We start from the raw sequence: 19,161 nt of genomic DNA, 5'->3' as shown, positions 1-19,161 counted from the left end.
CGTGAAACTAACGAAAGACACCTGATTTCTTCTAATATTTTGCTTTAAAATCCATCGTGTGACTTGGGGTCTTTGGTTCACGTTAAGAAAGTCTTCACTCCCTACATTTTGTCTCTTCTCAATGATCAAAATTCTCATTTTGGAAACCTGCTGAATTTTATTTGCTTAAGGGTGTATGTGCTTCAATGGAGCCTGTTTGTTGAGTGTGATTTTCTTTACTTATTTCTGTTCATTTGAGAGAAATAAGTTGTATTTTTTTCTTCATATTTTTGCTCGTAAATTGACTTATTATTTATTTATTTGTTACCTCTGCATCTGTGTCTTCTCCACCTGACAATACTATAATTTCTGATAAATCAGTCATTTCTTTTCTTTTTTTTTTTTTTTCAAATTGTATCATAAATATTGGTTGTAAATATTCTTTTAAATTTTTTTCTTGATTTTTTAAACACCTTTTATGTGCATTTAAATCACTTTATAGTACGGTTTTCTTGAACTTTTTGTTTCAGTCTGTATTTTATCCAATTTTGTACATCTTTTTCAGATTTTTCTAATAGTCTATTTTAGAAAAAAAGAAAAGTGTAAAGTAAGATAAGTGCACCTATTGTGGATATACAGCAGAAGCAGATAATGTCTTCAAAAAATATAGATACAGTAGAATACTTGAAAACTGCTGATTAAAATGTAACACAATTCTCAATAAGTAAAGAATAAGTTGTATAGTTTAGAAAAGCCCTATTTCTGCCCTGGAAACTAACACAATTCTCAATAAACCACACAACTTGTCAGAAGTAAACAATAAGTTGTATGGTTTAGAAAAGTTACCATATAATACCAATATCTTCTTAATAATGCAATACTTCTGATCCCAAAGTGTGCGTTATATTGGCCTTTTACTGTAATAAGAATTTTTCCCTTGCTGGGTGCCCTCCCCTCCCTTAAAAAGACAAGGGGGTAATTTTTAGGGGGCCACCAAGCTGGGGAAAAAAGTTCTAGAACTTCTTGTTGTAGTATCCATACGAGGTGCACATTCCTTATACAGTGAAACACTGTTTATACATTTTTGAAGGGACTGTACGAAAAAAGCGTACAAATGAAAAAAACGTATAATAGATATAGGTTAATGTGTATTAGACTCTGCAGGGACCAATTTTAAAAACGTATAATTGATAACGTATAAAAGAGAAACGTTTAAACGGTGCTTCACTGTACTTACAAGTTGTTTTGAGGAAAGGGTTTCCTTTTAGCTCATTGAATGTGTTAATGTTTTTAAGTGTAATTTTATTTAATTAAAATGCAAAAAAAAAAAAAAAAAAATTATAAAACTTGAATGCATTTTATATGTTTTCTACAGATCCTCTGCATGGATGAAGCTACAGCAAGCATCGATTACCAAACTGACAGCTTGATCAGGCAGACAGTAAGAATGGCATTTAGACATTCCACAGTGTTAATCATTGCTCATCGTGTAGAAAGTGTTATGGACTGTGATAGAGTTTTAGTCATGAAAGAGGGAGAGATTTTGGAAATAGGCCAGCCTTCGGATCTGTTATCCAATCCTAAATCAGCTTTTTACTCTCTCGTCTATCGGACAAACAACTGAATGTGCTTAAAAAGCATTGTTATTTGTTAAATGTGTGCTCAATTGAACTTGGTTAATGTAAAGTAGCAAGAATGTCTATTGCTTACATTAGCCAATGTTCGTAAAATCTATGAAGGTTTGTAGAGAATTTGGCAATTCAATGGAAAACACAGAAAAAAAGTTATAAACTGCAACAACCCATTTACATACAAAATTGAATTTTGAAATGGAAGATATAATTTACACTGGACATGGACATGTTTACTGCAGCGGCAATTATGGCAAATGCCCAGGGTCATGCATTAGTATTTGAGAAAACTGATAAATCTTCTTATGCATTTATAACAGCAAGTTTACTTTTCTTTGACGACATTTTTTGAAAATAGTCAATGGTTGACTTGAAAAAGGAGATATTTGTGTTCTTGACACATTGCAGTGCTGTTTTACTAGAGATCATAGTACCTATATTATCTTATATCTATCCAGATATTTGGAAGAAATTTATTTTTTTTTGATACAGTAGAGAATCAATTATGGAGGAAGTTCGGGACCATCACTATCTAAATTTTCCGGTTTTCTGGATAGCCAAAAAAAAAAAAAAAAAAAAAAAAAACGCTGTTTGCTGATTGTTTATACAACTTGAATCAGAACAATAAATAGTTATGCATGTGAAAATGAAAAGAAGACAGCTAAAGAAAATGATTTTAAATTTGGAAATATTAAAATGAAGAACCATTTAAATGCCAGAAAATTTAAAACATTCACAAGACTTGAAAAGAAAAAAAAAATTACCCCAGTTTTTGGAAATGAAAACTTTAAAAAGAATGAAAACAAAATTTTTAAATTTTGTTTATGAGCAGAAAAGTTCGATTTTTATGGTAGGGTATGAAAAAGAATTTGTTTTGTAAACACGATTTTAGGTTTTGTTTTCTTAATCACAACACTAGTTTATTTTACATTAAGTTAATAAGAATGAAAATTTGCTTTTTAAATTCTTGTAGCCTTATTACAGCCATTTAAAAAGTTAATAAAACAATCTCTACATTCCATGCACTCAGCTATACAGAAAATTCGTAAATCTGAGTCTGCGTTTCTGCATTTTTCATATTATCACTTTTGCACCTATATGTTAGCCCTCATACAACTAAAAAAAAATGCATTAGAATGGCATCAGCAGTGCTGTAGTTGGGGAGAGGGACAAAGTAGATGCAGTACCTTGAAAGATGTTTTTCTTTTTATTGAAAAAATAATGCAGATATAATGTAAATTTGTTTTTAAACCACCTTTTCTTTTGGTGAGTCTCCCCAAACAATTGTTACTAGCTACAGCATTATGAATCAGCAATCATTTCTTTTGTGTTCAGTTGGAATAAAAATAGAGGAAAGGCCAGATTTTAGAGTGTTTTTTTCAGGTTTCGCTTAGGAGAAATTTTGAAAATTTTGCCATGCATGTGCGAACTCCAACTTTGTACCCTGTATTTCTCTAAATTTCTTAAATCATATGTGTGTATACACCGTATCCAAAAAAAAAAAAAAAAAATTTTCTGATGATTTGAAAAAAATAATCTCACCATCAAAAATGGGCAAAAATATGTATTTTGTTTTAAATAAGGGGAAAATTGAGGAGTTTTCTCACTGTTCTAGATCTTGTGTTATGGATTCTGTACTATACTTTTTTTTTTTCTTATTGTCAAAATAATATTTAAACGAGGCCCCAATGAAATGTCTGCCCAAGGGTCCCATACTGCCATAATCAGGCCCTGAATTTACATATTTTCAAAATTTCAATTTTACTGAAGCATAAACAAAACATTCAACACTATTAAAAAGGGGGAAAAGGTTTCATTTAAGATCGTTGTTGTAGCATTTTGACTTTTACAAGTCTCTGCTTATTAATTTTTCAAATTTTCTCGGGGTGCCGTAGAAAGAGGCAAGGGGTGCCGCAACATTTCCGCAGTATGAATATATACATGTAATCTGGGTGGGGGAAAAAAAGGACATGTAGATGAGAAAGATCATCCGACACCCCATTTTTTGATGTGGCACAACAAAAATTTGCTGGATTTCGGCTTCGTTGTCCTCAAAAAGCCTAACTGATGATAAAGCGTTATCAAAAAACATATTTTAATTACCACATAAAGTGTGATGTGTCACCTGATCTTATTTTATATGATTACTGATCTTTTTTTAGCAAGTTTCATTTCTTCGCAATTCACTATGGTTTAATGGTATAAAAATTATTAAGTTCTTGGTTAAAAGTTCTTGAAACTCAATTTATCTAGTTGACTATTTGAAAAAGAAAAATGTCTTTCCATTATTTATCCCGTGATTTGATAGCCCAAAGAAATAGATTGTAGCCCACTAAAGTCATGGGTCATTTTTTTAGCACTCCGGTGCCCTTATGATGTGCGACCGGAGTATTGGATTGAGGATATGATCCAATGCTGCACATATGTGCGCAGGGGTTTCAAAAAAAAAAAAAAAATAATAATAATAATTTTAAAAAATTAAAAAATAAAAAACTGGAAAATCACAAATTATCAGTTCTCCCGAATATGATGATCTTTCTCTTTTCCATGGAAGAAAACATGCACTTTTTAGAAATCTTTTTGAAGTTATCAAATGAGGCAGCGAGAAGCAAAAGGGATGTAAGTGGATAATTTCAAGTTTTGAGTAAAACGTGTTTAAAGTTGCGGTGCTAGGAAGGCTTTTATTGAAAATTTTCGTTATTATGGACCCATATTTCTGTTAAGATCAAGTCGCATTTCATTGTCAAAATTACTGAAAAACATAATATTCACTTAGATTTGTTCTCATTTTTTATAAGTCATTTGATGAATATACAAAAGCTGGAGCCAATTCAGTAACAAATATGAGCGATATTAGGTTGTGAACGTTAGGAGGGCCTTATTTAGTGCACTCACTAAACAATAGAGATGGATTAGGGAGCTGTGAGAACATTCTAATTCTTCAAAGGGTGCCGCAAGTAGGAAAAGTTTAAGAATCCCTGCACCAAATACCTCTTCTTATATTATTGCATTTATCTTTTCTAAATGTCAGACATTTAAAGAGCATATCGTTGCCTCAGAGCAACAGTAAGATATCTGAGCATTCTTTCTGGGATTTGATATCTTACTGTTGCTCTGTGGCGACAATATGATAATGTTGATATGCATTAGCCAATATTTTTATTTTATTGCTTTTCATAGGAAGCTTGAATAACCTTCCAATGTGGCTAAGGGAAATTGTTTTTCCTAAGTTAATAACTTTAAAAAGACATTAGCATTAATGATTTTTCTGCATCATAGAGTACAGGCAAACATTTATTATTTTCATAGGATTGAGTGGCTCTATGGACTGTGCTGAAATAACAATGCAAAATAGAACAGATATTTTTTTTTCTTTTTGAAAGTTAAGAAAAAGCATTAACGCTGTAAAAAAAAAAAAAAAAAGTGCTATGTCTGAATTGTAGAATTCCAGTTAGTTCTGTGAATGATTAAAAATACAGTCAGACCTCGATATAAGGTCACCCGCTTATAAGGTCACCCCGCATATAAGGTCACTTTTCTACAGTCCCGGCTCACTGAATAGGAATTCTATGTCATGTATTATCAGATATATGGTCAGGTCATAATACATTAATCGCTTTTAAGGTCACTTTTGTCAGATTTCTTTGAATGATTTCAGGGCCTAACAGATTCACTTCCAAGAATTCACTGTGATATTCGATCCTTAAAAAGTGAAAAGTCGTTTTTCCTATTAACGTAGCAGGTAGTGCACAGAATGCAGTAGCAAGTGAGCATTACAACAGTGATACTTAAATATGAAGCAGTATTGCGGGCACTCAGCGTGTACATATTGCACTCTTTTACCAATCATGAGAAGCTGAAGAAATTTTCAGAAAATAATTTGAAACAATTTTGTTTAAATTAAAAAAAAACACACATTAGTCCTGTATTAATGACAATTTTAAGTAAGGTAAGTTGCACATGAGTTGTTTGCTTGGGGAAATTTGAATGCAGCTTTACTCTAAATAAAAGTTTTAAAAAATAATTTCAAAATTTTTTATTGATTCCAAAAATTTGAATTGGTTCAAATCAATTTAACTATAATAACCTAATTAACTGATGGTTTTGAAAGTATTAAATTTTGAAATGATTTAATAAATTATATTTTTATTTATCAATGAATATATATATATAAATCGGTTATAAGGTCAGTTTCGTGAAGTCCCGAGGGGACCTTATATCGAGGTCCGACTGTATGTATCTGAAACCCTATGATGATATATGCATAAATGATTGTGTCCACTCTTGATAACTCAAAGCCTTATAACTTGAATATTACTTGATCTCAAAGTTGGGCCCATAACTCTTGAGAAGGCTGTGGGAACTTTCCATAACTTGAATTACCAATGCCTCGAAGTCGGTCCCTTTGGGATTCCAGTTATCGAGAGTCGGCTGTAGTTAGTATTTGGTGAGTGCCCTGAATGAGAGCAGCAAGTTTGGATCGTTAAATGGTGTCCTGAATGAAACTGCTTGCTGTGCCCAGGTATTGATGAGTGATAATAAGCAGGGGATTATAGCCCTCTAATGAAAAAATTATACTAATAATTTATATGATATTTTTACTAGGTGTAAGATCCTTCAACAACACATTTGAAAAATCATGTTATTTATTATTTTTTGTCTAATGTTAATTCAAATGTGAGGATATTTTATTTAATAAATAAGTTTTTAAAAAAATGTTTTAACTCTTATTTGTTGAAATATAAGTCATTTTTGAAACATCCTTACATAACGTTTGGAATTTTGTTTTGGAAAATCATAATGCTAAAATGAACTACCTAAAGCACTATGAATTCACTATATCTTGCTTCTACACTGTTACAATTTATAACTATGAGTTAAGTTCAGCAAACTAACAGATATTTATTTTTTGTTTTTTTAATATGCCAAATTAAATACAATTATTCTGAGTTATTTATATTGCTTACTATCTGCAGTAACTCATTAATTTAGAAACTAAGTTTTTAACACTAAAGAAATATTCTATAAAAACGTACTGAGTGAACTTAATAAGCTTGAAAGGCATAGGGTTCTTACTGATTATATAAGGCGTTTAAAATATTGCAATTTGTATACATCAACATACTTTTACCGTTTCTTCCAGAATAATTACACATCAAATTACTGTCTGACCTCGATTTAAAAAATTTCACGATTTAGCGAATTTTTCTTTTTCCCTGACTAAAATGAAGGCAAAAACCCCTATTTACCGAATAATAAACCCCAAAATAACGAATTACTCAAAAAAATTTTTTTGTTAATTTGATTCAGTAAATATTGGATTGTTTTCCAAATGTTACATCCAAATTGTCCGAAGCAGAAAAACACTTTTCTTAGAATCTACAACTTTTAACGGGCAAGGGAGCAACCAAAGAATATTGATTCTGCTGCAGAAAGCAATAATGAAACTCCCATTAAAACTGTTACTTTTTCAAATGCTTTACATGGCTTGGAAACTAAAAACATATCTCATGCAGCAGGCTGCAAATGACACAGTATTTTTTTTCTCTCCTTAAAGTTGAAAGTGAACTAGTTCGAGTCAAGTATCAAAGAAAATGTCAAATATCTGTTACTCAGTAGTTTAAAATTTCAAATTAAGTAGTGTGTAATAAGTCGTGAAATGCTGAATAAAAAGTGTACACTTTCTAATTATGGATATTTTTGCGCAGTTGCTTATTAGGGGTTAAAGATAAGATACAAGTGCAGTTTTTTTATTTTTTTTTCACTCCCGATATTACGAATGACCCCAATTTAACATATAAAAGTTTCGGTCCCTATTAATTCGTTATATCAGGGTTCAACTGTATTATCTCTTCCTTTTATTATTATTTTATAGATCCGCATCACACAATAATTTAATAAAATATGCCTAGTAATAAAAGTTATAAGAACTTCTTATAAAATTACTTTAGGGCTTTTGCAAAATGAGTTTTCACTAAAATGGACTACATCTTTAATATGTAGATTAAAATATGTCAATTAATCTTAATTACAGCAACTAGTTTCTTTTGTGTAAAACAAAACTTGAATAAATCTCACTTTTTTCCAATTTTTTTTCGTTAATTTTAATTATTTTAAAATACAGAATAAAACTCTGCATTGTATGTGTCACTTTATTATATTTTCTTTTGGTATTATTATCTAATTCACAGGTGTCCACCCCCCTCCCTGAAGGATACCCCCTCAATGAGATCAAAACCCTCCCAAATTACCTCTGCTATAGACTTCCCTTCACTTGGGCACCTCAGTCTGTTTGGTAATATTATAAAAATTTTGGTAATTTATTTAAGAAAAAATATATTAAAAAAGAAATGGATTCACAGAAAATGAATAGAAATTCAGAACTTGTTTATAAGGATTTAATATTTTCTGCATAGCTGAGATACATAACTTCATACCTTATGCAATGTTTTAAAAACATTTTAATAAGCAAAGATATTAAAAACATAGTTATAAAATTTTGAAACACAAAATGGTGGTAGCTTTTGTTGAATTAATTCTCACTACATAAGGCAGCATTTTTCATGTGTAACAATAATAGAATTAAAATGATTTACAAATATGAATGCAATTGTCTAACAATTCAGCAACATATCTTTTTAAGGTAAATAAAATCTAGGGTAAATATAAAAATATATTTTTCATGAAATTTTAGGAACTAAATGAAGAGAAATAATGTAAAAATCACATGTCAATAAAATAATTTACAGTTTCAATACATGTATTAAATTATTTTAAATACAAAATTATACTAACTTAAAAATATTTTAAAAAAAAATACAAAATTGTAGTGAAAAAAAATGGAATTTTACAACTTTCAACAAAACAAACACATTTAAATTACTCAAGAGTTTGCATTTACTTAAAAGTTTGCATTGATCCTCCTGGCAACAAGACCACATCCATTCAATGCAGAGGCACAGCAAAGGAAGGACATCTCCCCCCCCCCCCCCCCGTTTTGTCCTATTTTCTCTCACAACCTGCATAAGTTCTTAAAACATAACTAATAAGAACCTTCATAAAATGCAGACCAAATTGTATACACTCCGGTATTCTACCAGGAGGTGCATTTGAAAAGGAAATTAAATTAATTCTTCTTATTATTATAAACTTATTGACTTAACAACTCTTGAGTAAATATGTCCAAAATATCGCACTCCAACATGGAAAGAGACACAGCTTAAAATTTGGGGAGTACAAACTAGTGGTTTAAAATCGAAAATTTAATGGTCCTTCTTGCCACTAAGTTAGCTTACATAAATGGTGCAAGGTGGCTTCAAAAGGATTTTATAAATAGTGATACATTATTGAATTTTCATTATTTAGAGAAATATTTTTGAACTTGAAGTACTTATCATTAATTTAGACAACAAAAACTAACCAGTGAACATCACATCATAATTGTTTTATGCGCATTGTGGTTTTTGAGACTAAATCACTTAAAACTACTGTTGCGTAAAAACCTTGATTTTCCCAAATGTTCTTTTTTTCTCTCAAGTTTGTCGCTTTCCTTGCCGGGGTGTGATTAGTATTTCTGTAGTTCTTTACAGAAATCAAATTTACTTTAACAAATCCTCATATATATAACAGCGAATTCACTGATTGAGTAACGCTCCTGACTTCACCAACAATAAAGCTCACACCACAGCCTGCTAATTTGATAACATTTTTGGTAATGTTTGACATGCACGGAAATGTTTTATTCTGACAAGGCTGAACTGGATTCATTCTGTTCTGTAACTGTTTCACTGGTAAGAATCATTTTAGGAGAATGAAGAAACGAAAAGTGGTCAACAATGAACACTATCTACTAGAGTTTATGATTGATCCACTGGAGCTGGGATTATAATTTCAACTATCAAAATATCACCAAACAGGCAATGGCTTTGTTCAAATGTAGAAGCAATTTTTGACCCGTCATACCCTGACGGGCGATTTTCTAGTTAATAATAAGCAGCGATTGTAATTTAACATTTTCTATTGTAACACACGGGTGTAAAAGAGATTACTTTTTTTAAAATTATAGTAGGTATACAAATTTAATGTCTAGGGCTGCCCATCCCCCTGTCTCCTAAAGAGGATGGGTTAAAAATTAATAATGATTTTTAAAATCTTAAAAGTGAAAATGAAGTTGACTAAGTACTGTGTAAGTGGAGGGGAGGAGGGATCTTGAATATACAAAATTAAAGGGGCCTTATAGCCGACTGCCTTCTCTAGTGATCTAGAGAAGTCGGACTGTCATGGGGAGTTCCCGGGTTCGAAACCTGGCTCGGCATAGATGGTTTTTATCTCTCCTGTCCTTGTCCTTTCTTTGTGCAAATGTGTTGTGCTAGGAATGGTTGCCCACACTATAAACAGCTCTTTATAGCATGGTGTACTGTGGAAGTCAGACTTTGCACCAAATTACTGCACAGTTGGAAAAGTGAAGCAGCTGACCCCAAAATGCCAGCCTGGCTGGCACAAGAAAGGGCCGTTATAAACCAGGGGTGTTTGTGATTCAAAAATTTTGGGCTGCCGATTCCGAAAATTTTGAGCCGACAACACATTTAGAAACTGAAAAATCATTTGAAAAAAAAAAGATTTTAAAGTTTTTTTCCCATGATTTTTGCATGCATATTTGAAGAGTTTGTACAGGGGGGGGGGGGGGGGGGGGGGGGAGGGGGGCTAGCTTTCTCATAGTTTCCAAAAATTTCACTGTCTTCAGAAAGTTTTGCTTGAGTTCACTATTACCCCTGTTATAGCCCTAAAATGTATTTGTCCAATTTTAATTGGGATCTAGTCCCATAATATGCTGCTGTTAAAATCAACATAACGAATTTTCTCTTTTTAAATCACTGATTTCATACTATAATTAAATCTGATACCAAAAGAATAAATATATTTTTTAACACGGGCTTCACTGATTTCTCATCAACTAGGAACAGAATTTTTTTTTTAAATGTTGGTCCTTCCATGAAATAGCTATGACACAACAAAAAAGGAATGTTTTACCAACGAATGAACAATATAAAAACGTAAAAAGATCAGCAATTACCAAACTATTGTATCACCAAGCTTTGTTGTGAGTTGTGGCCATTGTAAAGTCTTAGCTGCTTGTACCCTTTGAACTTTTATAAGACTTTGATTGATATTCTGCATTTGCCACACATGGTTAAGCTTCAAAACTTTTCTTTTTCAAGTTTTTGAGGTGACAGGTTACATTTCTAAGCAGTTTAGGTTTTTATGTTCTGCTGTTTTTAAAAATTCTGAGACAACGCTTAACTGTCTCTACAAACATTTCAAAAACAAAATTTTTGATTAGGCACATGGATATCAACACTTTGGGAAGTACTGATCAAAAAGTTAAACAATTTTTCATATTTGTAAAACTAGCCCAGCTGAAGAAATATTATCACCTCCTCCACCAGTCTGCAAGACATCTGTACACACTAGCACAGGCGATACACAAAACATTAAGTCCTCTTCATCCCAACAAGAGACTGGCTGTTTAGTTTCAAATGGAATGCGACGGAAATCCTGTTGCATACTGGATGTAAAAGCATCATCCATTATGAGTTTGGCATTTTTTATATTGATTTCATCAGATCCACATGTATGCCTGTTGGCGGTGAGAGCAGACTTGGCTGCTGCTGCTTTTGTGTTTTTCCACTGAGATTCTTTGTTAACAAGAAAAGCTTGGAACGCTAAAGTATGTACATGCAGTCTGGTTAGTTTTCGACGACCTGAAGTTTCTTCGGTACCTTGTAGATAGCTAGAAGAGTAAAAATTCTTTGAAGTGTTGAAAAATTACACACAATATATATGCACATCCACACAGTAAAACTCTATTATACTGTGCCACGGTACACCACAGAATCGGACATTGCCTGGTGCATCAAAAAAAGTGTGTGAGGTTAGGGGGCATGGTCCCAGCAGCTGTTTTTTTTTTTTTTTTGAAAATTTGGCTATATTAAAGATTGTTTAACATGATTATATAACCTCCAAAAAATGTGGAATATGGCCTCGAAAATTGGGATGGATGACCATCGAAGATTTTCCCCTTTCAATTCAAAGTTCCATTTTGATGAAACATGATGAGAACAGCCCATTTCTTTGGAATTTTTAGTTTTTACTTTCGTAAAATATATAAATCTACAATATAAAAATCATTTTTCAATCAATCATTAATTTTAAACTCTGAAAAGTGAAGGGGTGAAGCCCCTTTACTTTTGAAAATAAGGTGGCAACTGCTCCTCTAGCTGCCCCCTCCCCCAACCCCATTCAAGCCGCCTATGGAATCGAATATAATGCGATTGCAATCATGTCTCCTATTATTTGAACTTGGTTTCGCCCCATCTAGGACTGATTCCTTTCTTTGCTATTGCAGCCAAAGTCAGCCTGAAAAATTCTCACCTGGCTAGTAGAAACAAACTTAAACTTGGTCTTGTGAGGTTCTTCCCTTCCCCACAGATCAATCAAAAGTATGCTGAAAACCCAACTCCTATCCCTTCTGATCTTAGCTTTCTTTAAAAATGGCAAAAAAAAAAAAAAAAAATTATCACTTAAGGCTATTGCTCTAACAGATTCTATATCAGCGATTCCCAACCTGGTAGTAATTGTCCCCAAAAGGGTTTAAGTAGGATTTTTCCAAGGGTAAAAGGCTACCAGGATGGGATCATTGTTCGATCACAAAACAAAATTAATAAAAATCATGTACAGTAAAATCCCTCTAATGCGGACACTAACGGGACATATTTTTTTGTTCGCAATAGGGGGGGGGGGATCCACAAGACAGGGGTTTAATAATGTTATTTGCCTTGGAATCGGGGAATTAAAAATTGTCCGCATAAGAAGGAGGTCCGTTTTTGAGGGGTGTCCATTAGGAGGGGTTTTACTGTATATCAAATCTTATCTAATCAATAATCATCAGCGATTGATAAAAAAAGATAATAAATTTGGAGCTGTGCAGTGGCTGAAATAACAACTATTAAACAAATTCTTATAAATAAGCGACATCATATTATCAACCGTCTTATTGACTACTTCTTGACTTTTTATAACAAATTGCTAAGAATCAAGTGTTCTATATTGGAATGGTTAAAATAATTAAAATCATTATTCATTGAGTTATCCGACAAAAAGTGTAGCTTTAGTCCGATGACTTTTCGTCCATAGCTCATTTCTTTTGCATTGAAAAAGGCATTCCTTGGAACACTGAAACACGTGTCTGCAGTAATCCACAATTTGTTTTTTAACGCTGTTATTTCTTATATTCCTTTTTAGCACAAAGGTATTTGTTTATCTAAAGCTACTTACTTGAATACATTCCTCATCTGGTCTAAAACAGCTGCAATTCTAGGGCGAGATTCAGCAAGTAAACTTACATTCCCATATTTCATCATCTGGTACAAATTAGGGAGCTCCTGTTCATTCATTCCAAGAGAATCGGCAAACGGAATTATATTTTCAACAAGATTTTTTAGAAGCGTTTCATCACTGAAAGATGCCATTTCAAAATGAATTCTCACATTGTTAGGCTGTTTTGCCATTAATGCTTGAACTTTCTGCAGCTGTTTCAGTTGGGCATCTAAAAATAAATAAAAACTCAGTTTTTTTGTTAGTTTTTTCAAATTAATATTATAATGAGCAATAAATTGGTTAGCTGTGTTGTGCTTTCCAAACAATTTCTTTAAAAAATTGAAGAGAATTTTGTTCTTAATTAGAAGAGTAGGGGGAAGTATAAATTCTTAAGAATCAAATTTTTGAATGTGTATACAGAGTGTTTCTGAACTCTTGGGCAAATTTTTAAGGGGTGATAGTACACAACAGGACAAAAAATATAATGGCAAAAATAAGGGTCCCAAATGTCTTCTGAATGAGATAGGCGACATTAAAGTTTAGGGTCCAAAATTTCAAATGATCATAAAAAATGGAAAATTTATTCGATTCGTTTGTGGTTTTCGCTAAAATTATTCTTTTTATCAATATTTTCTTGGAAATAAATTTTGGCGATGTAGTTTTAAAAATGCGGTTAGAGGGCGCTTTAGACTTTGGAGTGACAAACAACTATTTTTTACCTCAACTTTTGAATCTCATTAGGTTTTTTTCTAATGTTTGGTCTTAAACTTAAATTTTCAGCTCAAAATCAGAATCATTGGGCGTGATTATGTCACACAAACTGAACTGTGTTCAGAAGTTGAAATACACTCTGTCACAAAAAAAAAACATAAACTTAGAAGAAAACGAGCAATCTTCACAAAACTTAAAATGGATATGGCCTATGACAATGTAAGGAAATGATTACAAATTCAGAATAAAAGATAGTTTTATTAAAAAGTTATGACAAGATAAAGGTTACAAAACCGTAAGTTGTATAGCCTCCTCTAGCAGATATACAAGACAAAACACGGCGTAATATGGAATGAAATAGGTTACCAATGACCACTGGGACTAAACCGGGATTCATCATTGAAGATAACATGCCTCCTATCTGTCACAACCCAGCTAATCAAGTGCATCGAAAATCCAATCCATCGCAATGGACGCCGGTTTGAGATACCAACCAGCGTCTTTCAGTCTACTCATTGTTTTCTTGGTATCATCAGTTTCTTGGAAGGTGTTAAACGGCATGGAACTAATGTTAGGGACCTTTTTGATACGGTAGTGGCCACTTTATGATGTGCTATCGGGCTCATTTATGTTTCTAGAATGCTTTAACGAACCACAATGGAGTGATTCATTTATTTTTACCTACAATAAGCTACAACCATATCTCTCTGACCAAGGTGGCGGCAGATACGTGCGCACAACCAACCTGTTTCTCTAAGAGCTACTGTATGTTCCTTTAAAAAGTCCAAGAATTGTTCCTATACCTCTAAAAGGTTATCCGAATCACAATAGCATCCTTACAACTTGACAGTTTTGTTTGAAGTGACCTTTGACTCAAACTTTCACACTTTCAACCGCACCTATCTGCGCACCTTGTATGTACACATCTCATTTACCCTTTTGTCACTGGCGATGAAATTTAAATCATCTCTTACCAAACTACATTCCTGCCAAGTTGGTTGGTTGCAGCTCAATTTATTCCTATGCATACATGTTTTTGTGACAAAGTGTATTTCAACCTTTGAAGACAGTTCAGTTTCTGCTATTTAATCACTCTCAACAATTTAGATTTTTGGCTTAAATTTTAAGTTTAAGTCTAAGTATTAGAAAACAATCAATGAGATTCAAAAATAGCGGTAAAAAATAGTTGTTCGTTGCTCCGAAGTCTAAATCGCCCTCTATTGGGATTTTTTAAACTACATGTTCAAAAGTTATCTTCAAGGAAACACTGATAAAAAGAATAATTTTAGCGAAAGCCGCAATGAATGGGCCGATGTATCTGTTTTTTTACGATCATTTGCAATTTTGGACCCTAAACTTTAATGGCACCTAACTCCTTCGGAAGACATTTGGGACCCTTAGTTTTGCTATTATATATTACTAGTGGCACCCGCACGGCTTCGCCCGTAATAGAAAAATTAAAGGTCTTTTGGTTCGCTTGTATATTTACAAATAATATATGGTGAATTTTCTCGCCAATTGGCTTGTACCGACGTTACAGTTCCACGTTATGATAATTTCGTATCTCGCCAATTGGCTTGTGCCCATGTTACGGTTCCACGTTATGATAATTTCGTAATTTATGATAGTTTTTTTCTTAAAATTGGAATAAAAAAAGAACTACATCGAATTTTCGAAAAATCGCTTCGAGGTGCACACCCCCATGCTACATACTAACTTTGTGCCAAATTTCATGAAAATCGGCCGAACGGTTTTGGCGCTATGCTCGTCACAGACATCCTACGGACATCCTACAGACATCCAGACATCCTCCGGACAGAGAGACTTTCTGCTTTATTATTAGTAAAGATTGTGTAGAGAATGCTGCTGTACCCACCGACGGTTGTACCTACGGACGTCTGTCGGGAAATTGTGGGTATCATCAAGAGAGATCCTAAATGGGGTTCAACATGTGTACCACAGCCTTCTCCGGTACCCCAGGAAGTTTCAACGCCATCAAACGAATATTTAAGATTCTATCACATTTTTTCAATTTTAGTCGGATCTAAGTAAAAAAAACATAAGGAATTTCTTTTTTTGTCCGTTATGGATTGTATTATTCATTTTTGTTGTAGTTATCATGATTCCCTATATTTTGAAGGTTTTATTTCTGATTTCTTATGTTGTAATACTGGGGTCCAGTCGATGTGACTGGCTTGTAAAACCAAAATGGTGTACCTTTGTACTTGAGGACACACAACCATATGTAACTATGGACGGCAATTTTTAGTCTCCTTGGGACTTTGGGTCACACGCAAGTCTTCTTACAATGAGAAGTAGTACCTCAAAATGGTGCCTTGCAGGATCGTCGCCATAGGGGGGGTAAGGGGGGTGTCTCACCCTCCCAGAGATTTCATCCAGTCGGCAAAATCAGTTTAAGTCGGCATTTTCAATGTTTCGGATTTTCAAAGCTTTGATTGATTGCATTTTTTAAAAAAAAATTTAGCATTTTCATATTTTAAAGTTGCAAATCTAATCTTTTGGGTACTTTGCGCAAGAGAAAATAATGAAAAGGATCTTTATTTACACTCATTTTCATTTTGCTCACACTACGTACAGCAAACACGATCATTCAGCATTCTTTCGCCGACTGTTCCATTGAGCATGCATCTTCAGGGTGCTTCTTTTACCGAGTGCGTAAATACGCACTGCCCAGTGCCTAATTATCAAATTCACCAGAGTCGGCATTTTTGACTCATTAGTTTTAGCATTCCCTACACAAAGTGTTTTTTTTTTTTTTTAATATGTATAATACACATATGCACAGATTTATAATTAATAATAAGCATTTACAGGATGAAAGAAAACATGAAGAGTTTGTGCGGGTATGTATACCATGTTTGATTGCGCTTCATGTTCATTCTAATGAATTCATATTGCAGACACGAACATTTTTTTTTTCATTTGCTCACTATGCCGATTGCTTACTTTTGCGACAGCTCATTTTGCCGACACATCAAAGCATCGATCCCCTCAGAAAGTTCATCTGTAGAATCGGCATTTTTGCTTTTCAATTGATTCTAGATTCAAAATATTTGAATACAAAGTAATTTGTTTTAATAATGAAAGAAAAATCAAAAACATGTATATACTAGTATAGCTTGTATAGGCATGTCTAGTGTATCATGTGATCATACAGACGACTGTTCTTCTGAAAGACATAATCAACTCACCAACTGCTGATTGCACCGTATTTCCAATTTACCGACATTCATATGAACAAAATTTGATTTTGCCGACACTGATCTATTGACGTTCCGAACTTAAATTTTTGGAAAATTCTCAATTTGAGAGAAGTTCCAATTTGCCGAAGAATAAAATATGGGTATGCAATGCACACATGAGAAGGAAAATTCAGGAATAAAAAAAAAAAAGCAATAATGTCCCAAAACTTGCCGAATCATCAAACAAGTTTTGCCGAATAAGAATATTTTGCTGAGGCCACAGGGTCAGTCGGCAGTTTCAGCTACAATCGACAATTTTTATTTTTAGAGTTAATTCTGAATGTCATGGACGTTTTGGATTTGAATGTTAAGTCCGAGGTCCGACATTCGTAAATTCTAATCGAGTGTTTATTCTGTAAAATCTAAAAAGAAAAAGAAACCTTAATATATTATTTAGAAATTACCCGGAAATCTGTATTGCACATTAAGATTACCAAACTATGAGCAATCAAGATGCACGTTTCAAACATTTTTTTAAAAATAATTATTTAGAACATTACTTGAAAAACCCAGGAAAATTCTCAGTTTAAAAATACAATAGCTTCTGCCCGTCGACACATTTATGAAATTGTATCATCAATAAAAACCATATCAAAGTGGAAAAAATACATGGGACGCCGAAACTAAAGCAAATTAAAATAGAGAGAAAGATAGTGAAAATATTGCAATACAAAGTCACATTTGTACTCATAAGTGTTTGTTTTTGAAACAAACTTCTGAACGCACATTGAGCACTATTTCCAGTTTTTCTACGCCTAACGAGTAAAAATCGAAATAGTATTTTACTAGCTGCGATAATTTGTCGACCACGCAAGTGTCAGGACATTTGTCCGTCAATTGTAGTACTCAGAAATGTCGCCGCCGAGACGGCGTAGTCGTGTGGGGGGTACAAGAAACACAGAAATGTCGGAGCTTCAGGGTCTTTCCCACTGAAAGCGTTTTTCTGGAACTAGGAGCTCGAGGGAACATTAAGGAAATCCTAGATCAACTTTGTTTTTGTTTGTGTTTAATTTCGAACGGTTTGTCCGGAGCCCTGCTGTGTGAACTTTCCGCCAAAAGAAGAAAATGGTTATTGGCGCTGTGGAACCTTGATGACAAAAGTTGCATTGAGTTTGATTTTCAATGCTGACTGCAAAAAGGAGTAGAGCAGATGACTTGAATGACTATCCTGCATAGAGTTATTTTATTTATTTAGCACTGCACAAAAAAAGTTTAGTTGAAATTTTGAACTTCACTTTGCAAGTGAACGAGTAATAATATTCTTTTTGTGGCAAGGAAAGAAAAATCTGAAAGCATATGATCTTAGTTTGAGGGAAAAAAAACTTATTGAAATGCAGCAGAAGAGGTATGATTATTTTAATGTAATTTTTCAAAGTTTTATTTTGAGCTTATCTTTTTTACATATCTTCCATTAAAATATTGAAAAATAAAAGTTGTGGGTTGGATGCTGGCCAGGATGGAAAAATGGATGTCTATTGGCCCCTGTTACACATTCGCAGTGTTGAAAGTTTAAAAAACAGAAAAGAAAGAAAATTAATGAAAGAAAGAAAAAGAAAACAAATGAATGTTTTTTTTTTACTGTAAAATTTAAGAAAATGCCATCTTAAAATATTATTTAAGAACATTTAAAAATGTACATCATTAAAATTACCAAACTTAAGGCAGCTGAAATACGTTTCAAACACTTTTTTTGACCAATAAAGTAGAAAAAAAAAGTAGTGAGTATGCGGTATTGAAACGCCTGACAAGCTTCAGTTTAAAAAAGTGGATAAATAAACAAACAAGACAGTTTGTGAGGGGCAACCCTCATATCTATACTTCTACTTTTTTATAAACTACGATATCATCACGAAAATCAGAGTAAAGTGGAGAAAAGTAAAGACCGCCAAAATTATTGTTTTAAATAGAGAAAAATACTTAAAATTTAGTAATGAATAGTCCGTACCAGTCGCTCTAACAGTAAAAAAGTAAAGTTAAATAAAAGTTATCGATGGATACAGGCATTCAGGATTTCTGATTTTTAAGGGTAAAAAGTTATCTAAGCTATCACTGCAAAATACGTCGTCTGAAACTTCGATTTTTGGTATTCAATTTCAACTGACTGTAAATCAGTTAAGTTACCGGATCCAGTTCAGCCTTGTCTCGATAAAGCCTTTCCCTGCATTGTTAAACATTACCAAAATCAATTATCAAATTATCAT

General features: G+C 33.1%; 2 protein-coding genes across 2 annotated transcripts in view; one reads left to right on the top strand and one right to left on the bottom strand.

Moving 5' to 3' along the window:
* The window catches only part of LOC129234093 (ATP-binding cassette sub-family C member 10-like), a 51,750-nt gene extending 45,457 nt beyond the window's left edge, over positions 1–6,293 (top strand). The window contains exon 17 of the mRNA XM_054867983.1: positions 1,355–6,293. Coding sequence (XP_054723958.1) covers positions 1,355–1,603 — 249 coding nt within the window. The 3' untranslated portion in view covers positions 1,604–6,293. The remainder of the gene's footprint in view (positions 1–1,354) is intronic.
* Positions 6,294–8,000: 1,707 nt separating this feature from the next.
* Positions 8,001–13,215, bottom strand: LOC129234092 (ADP-dependent glucokinase-like; the record flags this gene model as incomplete). The annotated part of the gene is made up of 2 exons (XM_054867981.1): positions 8,001–11,400; positions 12,945–13,215. Coding segments are annotated over 2 exons (668 nt in total), but the record flags the coding sequence as incomplete, so codon positions are not given.
* Positions 13,216–19,161: the final 5,946 nt, after the last annotated feature.

This window comes from Uloborus diversus, unplaced genomic scaffold (assembly GCF_026930045.1).
Source record: "Uloborus diversus isolate 005 unplaced genomic scaffold, Udiv.v.3.1 scaffold_996, whole genome shotgun sequence".
NCBI classification, from domain to species: Eukaryota; Metazoa; Arthropoda; class Arachnida; order Araneae; family Uloboridae; genus Uloborus; species Uloborus diversus.
This window is presented reverse-complemented; position numbering and strand designations above follow the sequence as displayed.